The 11394-nt window shown below is 48.1% G+C and overlaps 1 protein-coding gene across 3 annotated transcripts in view; it reads right to left on the bottom strand.

Annotated features, from left to right (window-relative positions):
- Positions 1–1205: 1205 nt before the first annotated feature.
- The window catches only part of Pglyrp4 (peptidoglycan recognition protein 4), an 11886-nt gene continuing 1697 nt past the window's right edge, over positions 1206–11394 (bottom strand). Inside the window, exons 3-9 of one of the 3 annotated variants that reach the window (XM_005367265.2) lie at positions 10997–11195; positions 9574–9692; positions 7401–7553; positions 6420–6422; positions 5488–5686; positions 2575–2693; positions 1206–1384 (exon numbers count right to left, since the gene is read on the bottom strand). In XM_005367265.2, the coding sequence (XP_005367322.1) occupies positions 1206–1384; positions 2575–2693; positions 5488–5686; positions 6420–6422; positions 7401–7553; positions 9574–9692; positions 10997–11195 (971 nt within the window). Of the gene's footprint in view, positions 1385–2574; positions 2694–5487; positions 5687–6419; positions 6423–7400; positions 7554–9573; positions 9693–10996; positions 11207–11394 lie in introns of all 3 variants that reach the window. The other 2 variants (XM_005367263.3, XM_005367264.2) reach the window with 2 other exon arrangements.

The raw sequence follows: 11394 nt of genomic DNA, 5'->3' as shown, positions 1-11394 counted from the left end.
CCCCCCGCACACTACACAAATGGGCTGATAGCAAATGCAGACAAGGAAACCAAGGTCACTGATTGTTTGGAAAAAGCACAAAACTCCTGCCTTAAAGTATGAGCTTCAAGGTGAGGAAAGTGGTTCAGTGTATAGCTTGTGAGAGGCTCCAGGTTCAATCCCCACTAAAAATGAGAAGGGGAAGAAAGAGTGAGTGCTTTTGTATTTATTTTTATTAAAAATAAGAGCAACAAAAGCATATAAAACAAGACTAAACATTATTTAATCAAACGAACAAGACACTCTCTACATTATATTCCTTTATTCATCTCTCCTGTTTCCCTCTTACTCTCCCTTCCGTTTTGCAGAATAACACAGAGAAAAACAATGCTTCATGTGTTTCCAATAAACACAACAAAGAACGAGGGTAGGGAGAGTTGCAGAACCCCAGGATCAGCCCAGTGGGACCAATCCAGGCACAGGCAGACCACAGCACGGGGTAGCAAGTGTTATCACAGGTCTGCCTTGGCCTTGGAGGAGCATGTGGTTCTGGCACACAGAGTACTCTGTGGATATAGTGGCACGGAACAGTGGAGACGCAGCATCTGCTATGGACATGTCACCACAGCCAGTTCCGAGTCTCCAACCAAGAAGTGCCAGTGCAGAGAACAATGGGAGGAGGGGGCACTGGGCCACAAGGCTTCCAAGGAGGGATGATGGCACACTCTTGGAGAAGGACTGGGGTCTTTAACTTGTTTATCCATTTCTCCAACAAAAGTCTATAGTATCTACTCGCATTTAAACACAGATCACAGAGCTGACATAGGCTACCTAGCGGTGAGGAAACTCAGCTGCTGCCCTGGAAGAACTTCACAAACCAGAAGAGAATAGATAGGCCTGCAGGCAACTAAACCCTTAAATAAAAGGAGTACTCACACATGCAGACATGGGTGTGTGAGCAGAGGAGGGGAGGACACCCTGTCTGGGCTGTGCATGAGTAATGGAAGCTGCCAGACAAATCACAGATGGGCAGGTAACTAGGAAACCTCACTTGGCTGAGAAGACAAGTACAGGACTATGTGTACAAAACTTGGGGGACAGTGGTGGATGTCACCAAGAAAAGATATGGTCATCCTAACCCAGGAAATAAACAAAGTGAAGGTGGAAGGTGAGGACGAATACCCAGCAAGAGGAACAGCATCCTCAGAATGGACTAGGACCCTCCTTCAGTGCTTGAAGTGAGGCCACGTCTTGATGATGTTGTATAATGCCTGTCCAGGGGACAGAGTATTGGACACATCACTGTGGCCCATTAGCAAGTAGTTGGGGGTCAGGTACCCCTTGTCAACAGCACACTGGATCAGATCCTGGGCTGCTTCCAGAGCAGCTTCATTGGGTGAGGAACCTGCAAAACACAGCCAGACCATTGTTTGTAGGATCCTAGGGTGCCCAGACCAGAACAGAACATGATTTCAAACCTGCCCAGCCTACCACTAAAGTAGCATATTTGACTGTTGGCAGCCAGTCTTACAGACAGACAGAATGCCAGATCAACATTTCATGGGTCTCAACTCCAAAGTTTTCCTGACTCTGAATTGCTGGTCCTGGAATTACAAATACAGATCTAAAGGATTCTGAAGGTTCTCCTACTGCAGACGTCTGTCCTGCTAGTTCTCTAGTGAGAACATGTTTGTCCCCTAAGGAACATTTGGCAATGCCAATTCTTGGTTGACAAAAGTGAAGGAAGTAATGACACTCTTACTGTAGAGTTGGGAGAAGAAATAATAGTGCCAACCGCCTTTGGATCTGTGACAGTGAATGATCTCATCCAGAACATCAGGAGCAGCGAGGTTTACAGGCCTTCTCCACAGATTCGGTGCTCAGCATCTCCTTACTGCCCTTACCCTCAGCTAATGCTCATTTTCAAACCAGCCCGAATGAGTAGCAGTAATAGTTCCTCCACCGTCCCAGAGATTCAATAGTACCCTAGCTCTAGGCAGGAGCACTGAGTAAAGAAATGAACATTTTCAGTGCAGCCCAGGCAGATCTCTAAATCCCTGCCTTGGGTAAAGGCTGAACCATCTAGAGTTGGTACCCTAAGAACCAAATAGGATAGGTTACAAAGAGGAACTAAAATCACTCATGCAGGCATTTCCCCTGGCTTCACCCATTCATACCAAAGGAAGAGGTGAGGGAGGGAGGGAGGGAGGGAGGGAGGGAGGGAGGGAGGGAGGGAGGGAGGGAGGGAGGGAGGGAGGGAGGGAGGGAGGGAGGGAGGGAGGGAGGGAGGGAGGGAGGGAGGGAGGGAGGGAGGGAGGGAGGGAGGGAGGGAGGGAGGGAGGGAGGGAGGGAGGGAGGGAGGGAGGGAGGGAGGGAGGGAGGGAGGGAGGGAGGGAAGGAGGGAGAGAGATTTATCTGTGAGTATGAAACATGTTTTTTGAGTACCTATTCTCTCTAGGATCTGAGGGTCACCTCCAGCCACACTCATATAAATACAAAACTTCACCATATGATGCTTTAGATGATGCCCAAGTCTGAAGTCTTTCTCTCCTCAAACATCACACAAGGATCTCAACTACCAAAGCCTCCACTTACCTGTGAAGACGCCCATAAAGGTGATGCTCAAAGCAATGTCATTGTACCCTTCCGTGCGGGAGCCTTGACTATTCCAGCCCACTCCTTCATAAACACCACCATCCTGGCCCACGAGGAAGCTGGAGAACCACAAGAGATATGGAGATTAGCATGAAAGAGGGAGCATTCTTGGTTTGACATTTGCCTTCCTCATGGGTTCATTCATTCATTTACTCAACTACTCCCCAGGTTCCAGCACCTGGTGTGAGCCATCGTCCTTGTGAGGGCCTTGCTGCTGACACCATCTGGAGGAGTGGGACTTGAGAGGGACCCAGACTTAAAACCGTTGCAGATTTCTGGGAAGCAAATTGTCACAGTAGCTGCCTTGATAAAATAGACTATTCAACAACTCACCCCTATTTCCCAAATGTCTAACCACTGGTTTCTGTGAAGTTGAACCTGTCAACCTTTCTCTTCCTTCTCCAGACATCCTCTTCTTGGGACTTCCACTGTGATGGTCCACTCCCTCTCTTATCTGGCAGACTGGTCTCTGTGCCTCACCCTACACACTCTCAAAACTGACCTATTTATTTCCTTGGCTTCTTCATCATTCATGAAAGCACACAACTCACATTGGAGCCACCTCCCCCCTGTTCTTCTCTGGGTTAGCATTGTAGAGAAAATCATCACCCACTGGCTCCAGCCCAGGCCTCATCCACCCATTCCATCCACTGGACAGCCAAGGCTGGTGCGATGTCTAGCGGCCACTTTCCTGACATAGGCCTGCACCTTAGTCATGAGCCACTCACTTTTATGACCTTTAAGTGCCTCCACTTCTCCTGGGGCACCTGCACCCTCTTCCCCCTGTCAGCATCTCACCCTGCCTGAATTGTCACATCTTCAAATCTCACTGCCTTCAGGTTCACCCACACCCATCTGTTCTCAAGGCGTCAGTCAAGGCATCTTCTGTGCAAGACCCTGCTCTTCATCCTTTGCACAGAACCCAAACTCCCAGCTGAAGACACACCATTCTTCAGGACATGCTCTTCTGCCTCTCAGCCTCACCTCCCACCACATCCAGTATTGGCATTTATGTAACCATAAGTAATTTCTCAGCTCCCTCCTCCGAGACACTGTTCTTCTGCTGGAACCCAGGCCTTTCCCTGTGTTTGAAACACTCTTGCTGCTTCCTCCTCTAGCTTGTCCCACTCCCTTCTTGGACTCCAACTAACAAGTTATACCTCCAAGGAATGAGTCCCTGCAGCCTGCTCGTCCTTCACGTGACCTTCATAGTCTCATTTGACTCACCTTGCTGAAACCTACTTTGTAAGTTCTCCCCCATCCCCTGTCACAAAGTCTTAGCTCCAGGAGGGTAAGAGTCACCTGTGCTCCCGCAGGAAGCATCCCCAGAGCACAGCCTAGAGCTGGGAGGGGGAAATGAGTGTTTGGTCCTGAGTTCAGTCCCTCTCCAGGATGCTGACAGGATGCACAATACAAATCAAAAGCCTAAGATAAGGTAGCTGCCTTCTGGAGCCTGAGTAGGAAAGAGAAACTTCCATCCTCAGTATGAGATTTCCAAATTCATATTTGATGTTCACATCTCCACGGCAGTTAAGGAGAACAACATCGGATTATCCTGAGTGGAAGGACCTGCAATCATTTGGTAGGTCCAAATAGCTAGCTAGCGACAATATTTTCTCCCATCTTTAAAGCACTTCACTAACATGGAGACAGAGGAGAGGACCAGTCACCTTAGAAGAATATGCCATGTGGCAAATCCAGCCGAAGCACATTGCACACTGGTGCCTGGCAGGAGCAGTCAAGACAAAAATACAGACCCAGAGGTTAATCCACAAATTCCCTAAGATGGTGACTCTTTTCACTGTCACATACAAACATACCACATGAGCTAGTGCTGGCTTATCCTTAGGCTTCAAATTTAGTTTGACTGTTTGTGATGAGAAATGAGTGAGATATTCCGGCGTCTTATCTTCAAGCTCTGGAATCATCCTCTGGTGTTTTGCCTGCTTCGTGGCCATTTTGTTTTCTGTATAGGCCAGTCTTAAGTGGCTGTCTTTAAACATAAGTGTTCTCTACCAACAAAACTCATTTAGATCACACTAAATGAGAAGGAAAGGAGAGAAGGAGTAAGGAAGGGGATGGGATAGGAGGAGAAAAAGACAGACAGACAGACAGACAGACAGACACACACACACACACAAGGAGAAGACAGGAGTAGAAATGTAGGGAGAGATAAAAATGTCCTCCCACTGGTTTCACATTCTCTATTAGAGAACTGCGGACCTTGGCACTGAAATTAATGGATGTTGTCCAGTCTCTTCATGTCGGAGATTCTCTCCCTCTGAGTGTTCGGACTCTTAGATGTGAAGAGCTGTCACAATAACACCAGAAGAAGCAAACCGAACAGAGGACAACACCTGAGCCACAGTGTAATGAGAAGCAGCTGTGTTAAAACAGTGGCCCTGGAGTGATCTCTTCTACAGAGTTCAATCTCCACCCTGTCCCTTCCTCTAATATCTCATCAGAAGCCTTGGAATCCAAAATATCCATATACTGCCTTTAATAGTGCACATTGTTGGAATATGCTTGGAGCTATGACTGCCCCTTATCTGTCTCCTGAATAAGAGCACTCTCAGGTTGGGTAAAAGTCAATGTAAATACCCATAGGTTTTTTGTTTTTTTGTTTGTTTGTTTGTTTTTTTGTTTTTTTTTTTGTTTTTTTGGTTTTTTTCGAAACAGGGTTTCTCTGTGGTTTTGGAGCCTGTCCTGGAACTAGCTCTGTAGACCAGGCTGGTCCCCATAGGTTTTTCATATGGTGAATTATCAGTCAAAATTAGCTCCCTTTTCTCTCCTGTTGAGAGATTCAGGTTCCCTTACCAAAGGAAAGCAGCCCCTATCCTTGAGATCACTTACTTATACCCAATGTCACAGGCTTTCAGCCTGTCCAGGAACAAGGACTGGAGATCTCGGACCAGCAGGCGGCACTCATCCGGCTGACTGCAGGTTCTCCCAGCGGAATGGAGGATGATGACATACTTTGCAGGGAGAGCCATCTTGGAGCAGTGTGCATCTCTTGCGCCCCAAGCAGACCGTGGAACAATGCGGGGGCAACCTGTTGTTGAGTAAAAACAACAAAAACAAACGGCAAGACATAAGGGATTCTTTTTACCACATTATGCCAACTACGTGGCTGCTGAAGGCTACCGTGACCCTCAGTGTGCTGAGATTTCCCTGTCGCCCTCAGAGTCCCTCTCAATCCTGACTGCGGGGCTCTGCTCTAGAGTATTCTTGGACTGGTCCAAGCCGCAAATACAGAAGCTGTACTCCGGAAGTCTGTCTGACAAACACTTAAAACCCTTAAGCAATCCTCGATATGAATGAATGGCAGCAAGTTCAAGGTAGAGATCAAACTGATTCGGGGCTCAGGCAATGAGAACAAGTTTCTTCAAACTTCACTAAGCCCAAGAACAGGCTGAAAGTCCTTACTGCTTTGTTTCGTTTTCTCAAAAGCTTCAGGAAGTCCCTGACACTGATCAGGTTCCCTAGACCCCGCCTGTGCACACACATATATAAGCAGTAAGGAATTCTGAGATCTGAGACCACCAGAGCTGCTTGGGAGAAGCTGAGCCTGGCTGAACCGCCTGGAGAAGACACCCCGACTATGGAACTACCTGTGGGTTGTGCAATGAGCTCCAGGTGTGAGTGGCCACCCAGGCTGGAGTGGGCTTTTGGTGACAAAGCTGTGTCATAGTAACCTCTCATCCATACTCCTGTAATAAACCCCAGCAAAGCTCCCTGGATCAGAGAGAGGGAGAGAGAGAGGGCGGGGTTGGGGGCTGGCGAACTGGCTCAGTGGTTAAGAGCATCTGTTGCTCTTGCAGAGGACTAGGTTCAATTTCCAGTACTCACACGGTGGCTCACAAGTACATGTGATTCCAGTTCCAGGGGATCTGATGACCTCTTCTGTCTTCTCTGGGTATGAGACTCACACATGGTAAACTTGTGTGTGTGTGTGTGTGTGTGTGTGTGTGTGTGTGTGTGTGCACGCAAGTCACTCACACACATAAAACAATAAAATAAAATAAATCTAAAGACTCGTTGTCACTGCTTGTTAACCCAAAACAGTACCTAACTTGTTGTCTGAATTGTTTTTAAATTCCTCCTTTAATGTCAATGTGACAACATCAAGTTACAGTACTTTCTATATTTATAAATGTGTCTTTGTGAATAAGAACTGTGCATAAATGTACCCTCTCATTTTCTATGCCTAATTCTTCTCGAAAAATTTGAGTTTGGGGGGTTTGTTATTGTTGTTGTTTGGTTTCTCAAGACAGGATTCCTCTGTATAACTCTAACTGTCCTGGAACTCACTCTATAGACCAGGCTGGCCTCAAACTCAAGAGATCCACCAGCTCTGTCTCCCAAGTACAGGGATTAAAGGTGTGCACCACCACCCTGCTCATGCTGAATATTTTATCTGTTTATTGTTCATTGTCTCCCCCAACCTCTCCCCCCGCAAGAAGCTCTAGGACTCAAAGTTTCATGTGCTGTGTTCCTTAGATCCAGCTTTTGCTGAAGAGGCAGGTGTGAAAGACTGTTCACACAACACCACTCACACCGATGTGGCTGTTACTGTCACTGCGGCTAATAGGAAAGAGGCGGCCTGGGGGGTTCCTCTCAAGGTCTGCTAGCACCCACATGAGTGAGTGGTGAGTACATGGCTTTGGGGGACGATGTGAGGGAAGCCGGAAGAGGTCCCTGCTGCTGCACTTGTGAATGCATCCTAGATGGCGGACTGGAAGGGCCAGAAGGGGCCAGGGTCTCACCTTTCTTCTGTCTCCCCTTCGCTGGAGGGGCCAGGCAGTTTTCGCTTTTCACAAGAAGTGGCTGGGTGTACCTGGGTGACAAGTGGCCCTTCTTCACAGCGTGGGAAATCAGGCCCTTCAGAGCTGAGAGAGCAACAGGGCTGGGACTGTGGCCTGGAAGAGAGTAGATTTATAGGGAGTCCCTGTCTGGCCTAGGGTCAGGGTACAGCGGGAAGAGGTTGAGCATCCCCACCAAACCTACACCTGCTAGAGGAAGCGATGGGGACAGGTTCCTCCCTCAAGTCAGAGGGGAGAGAATCGAGGACCTGCAATAACAGGTCTCTGAGTGGCTCAGGCTGAAGTGCCAAGATCCCAGTGGTGTGCCAAGACTTCACATATGCCCACAAGCCCCATCCACAGGAGGGCTTCAAGGTGCCCAGTGAACCCCACCAGCTAGCACTGCCATCTTCCCAGCACAAACCCTGAATCAAATATTGCTAGGGCCCCTCTGCTCATGAAAAAGAATTTGGAATCTAAAAAGTATATGCTTCAAATCCCAAAACAAGAAATAAATCTATAGATTAAGCAGGCACTCTGGTCCTGGTACTCTGTGAAAACAGCCCTCCTCTTAGAATGGAAAATGCAGGCTCATGTTCCTTCCTTCCCCAGAGTCATTTGGGCTAAATAACCTTTGGGTTATTTTGCTTCTCTGAAACTTAGGCTGCATACTGTAGTAAGGAGAAGGGTAAAATCTACCTGCACTATCCCAAAGGGTATGGAATACGAAATGAGAAACTAGCTATCCAAAATTCGACAACAGAAATCAGCTCACAGGTTGGCCTTCTGGAACTGATTCCCCATCAAGGGATGCCTCAGCCAGCCTTGATGCAGGAGGAGGGGCTTTGTTGACTCCCATGGGAGGCCTGCCCCTTTCTGAAAGAAGAAGGGCTGGATGAAGGGGGAGGATCAGACAGGAGGTAGGGGGAGGGGATGGGAAAAGAGGAGGGAGGAGAGACTGGTTGGTGTGCAAAATAAATGTAAAAGTTTAATAAAAAAAAGAAAAAATCACCTCACAGACTCATGGTTATGGCCTTGACTATATATCAGGATGCAGGGTACAGGAAATAGACATCAGAGTGCAGGGAGCTGGACATCAGGATGCCAGGCGCAGAAAACTGGATGTCAGGATACTGGGTGCAGGGAATTGGAATCAACAGACTTGAAAGAAAATGAAAAGCTCGCGAACGCTATGATGTCCTGGGAGGAGCCCAACACAGAATAAAGTTCATGGCTCCCATCCTGCTTTGAGATTTTTGTTTCATTTTATTTTACTTAGACTTTTTTAAGAGAGAGAACATGAAGTTAGATGGGTAGGGAGGTGGGGATATCTGGGAGGAGTTGGAGAGGGGAAAACATGGTCAAAATAGATTATATTAAAAATTGAATGAAATTAACTGTCAACTTGAGCAGATCTAGGAGACAAACCTATGGACGTATTTTCTGAGCGGGCTCACTGAGGTGGAATGTCCCACCCTAAATTCAGACAGCACCATTCCATGGATGGAATCCTGGGCTGAACACAAGAGAGAATGGGTTGAGCGCCAATCCTCCATTTCCTAATGGCGATGCGATGTAACCAGCCACTTTGTGCCCCTCACGTGATGACTGTTGTGATGCCTTATCCCCTCACACTAAGAGCCTGAATAAATTCTTCCTTCCTTAAGCTGGTTTCATCTGGCATTTGGTCACAGCAGTAAGAAAAAGACCTACTACAGAGGCATCAAGGCAGCTTTTTAGAGCAATAGACAGAAAAATCTAGGAGTGAGAGATAGAAAGACAGCGGGAACACCTGACCTACAGCCACCGACCTGTCTGTCCTGGAGGGAAGGTCTGACAGTCACTAACAGGGGCAAGGCCTTAAGAAAAGCAGAACAATGACCTACAGATAGAGATTGGGGAGAGGAGGGTACATGACTTGCCCAGAGAAGCCTGAGAGTCTGAGGAAGAAATACGGCAGAGCCAGAGAAGGAAGCCTCAGCAAAAGGAAGAAGGGTATCACATCATGTGTCCTGGAAACCAAGGGAGAAGAAATGCAAAAGAAACTGGCTCTGTGGAGATGCCTGAGAGGGCAGTAGAGCTTCAAGAGAAAGGAGCAGAGAACCCTTTGAAGGACAGTCAGCTGAGGTGCCATTACCTTCCTGGGCGCCAAAAAAGGCAATGCCTAAGGAGATGTTGTTGTAGCCTTGGTCATGTGATCCTTGGATATTCCAGCCGACACCTTCATATACTCTACCGTCATCCCCAACCAGGAAGCTGTGGGCAAGGAAACAAATTACTGACTGGTACCAACTCACATTCCTAAGAGGCAAAGCTACCCCCCACCCAGGCTCACAGGCTGAAAAGAGCTCAGGGCAGGTTCACTAAGAAAGTGTTTGCATGGATTTCTCTGAGACAATAGAAAGGCCAAGTCACGTACCCTCGTCTTTAACACTGAAAAGGACCCACACCCACACTCCATGCACCTCCTTGCCCAGACACCCAATCTGTATATAAATCATCCTGAACACTGAAAAGGGAGAGGGGCCTTGGGCTACCTGCAGAAGCTACAGTTGACCTAAACGCAATGTTATTCTCCATGGACTCCGCACATCCTCACAACGGCTCCCCTACCTCGCGCGGAAGGCATACTGCCGACAGAGGGCTGTTCACTTGCTTTCTCCCTGTCGGGTAACTTCCTACATAAATGCAGTGTGTGACACACTGACACAGTGGCAGGCAGTGTGTTTAGGGAGGGATCCCAGAAGCCAGAGAGATAGAACAGGGAGAAAAAACTGAAGAGAGACATCCAACAACCTTTACCTTGGAGTTAACTGAAGAGTAAACACCCAACACTGGACCCTGACTGCCTGCCACTCACCCACTATGTCTCTCTGAAGAGCTGTGTATATAGCTTTAGAACCCTCCTTTGGAAGGGCTGGGCTGGTGAAGTTACCCTCCAACTCTTGTCCCCCAGGGGCGAATCCTCTGAATCACAGAGGCCTTGGAGAAGCCCCATGTGGGAAAGTGGAGATGTTGTGGGTGCTTGAGGCCAGAAGCCATTGCCATTACAATGGCCAAACTATTAACAAGTGGTTCCAAAGTCAGATAGGAGTCTCCTAGACTAGCTGTTGGTGTCCTAGGTTGGATGGTTGCCCCAGTCAGATAAGAGCCCGCACGAGCCCTGCAGTGGAGAGTACCATGGACAGAGGTTGGTCGAGCTAGTCTATGGCACTGTGAAAATCAAACAGCCTCCCTACCTTAAGAAAATGGTGATTCTTGTTCTGCCTGGCTCAGACTAGTAGATGATAAGAAACACTCAGGTGTAAGGAAGGACTCTGTAAACTACCTGTCCCAGTGGCGTTTAAAGGGGCAGTTATGTCTTGGATTTTCCCCTGCATCTCAGAGGCACGGACTTCACAGAGAATTATATCGGAATTCATGAAGATTTTTGAAAACTGTATTTATTACGAAACTGATAGAACCACAGCCAAAAAAAAATGAGGAAAATAGGTCAGAAAGAACCATAAAGATCATTACAGGCTGGACCGTATGTCTGGATGCCCAGGTCCACCACTTACTTGTAGGCCACATCACACCGGCTGTTGTGGATGTGATAGGCCTGCAGTTCCTGAAGTTTCCGAGTACAGAAGGTCTGGTTGTGGCACTCTAGCCCAGGGACATGGTGCACAACAAGAACATCCGCTGGCCTGCTCAGCTTAGAGCTGCAGCCCGTTGATCTTGCCCCCCATTCCTTACGAGAGACCATGATGAAGACATCTGTGAGAAGATGGCATGTCAGTCAGTGCATCCAACATTTGCCACCTGAGCTGCACCTGCTGCTCTGAACTTGGTCTGGCCTGTGCTGGTGAAGATGCCCTGGGAGGGTATCAGGAGGAGCTCACACCTCCTGCTCACTGCTGTACATACTCCTTGCAGACTCTCGTTCCCAAGGGTATCAGGAGGAGCTCACACCTCC

Source organism: Microtus ochrogaster, unplaced genomic scaffold (genome assembly GCF_000317375.1).
Source record: "Microtus ochrogaster isolate Prairie Vole_2 unplaced genomic scaffold, MicOch1.0 UNK16, whole genome shotgun sequence".
Taxonomy (NCBI): Eukaryota; Metazoa; Chordata; class Mammalia; order Rodentia; family Cricetidae; genus Microtus; species Microtus ochrogaster.
This window is presented reverse-complemented; position numbering and strand designations above follow the sequence as displayed.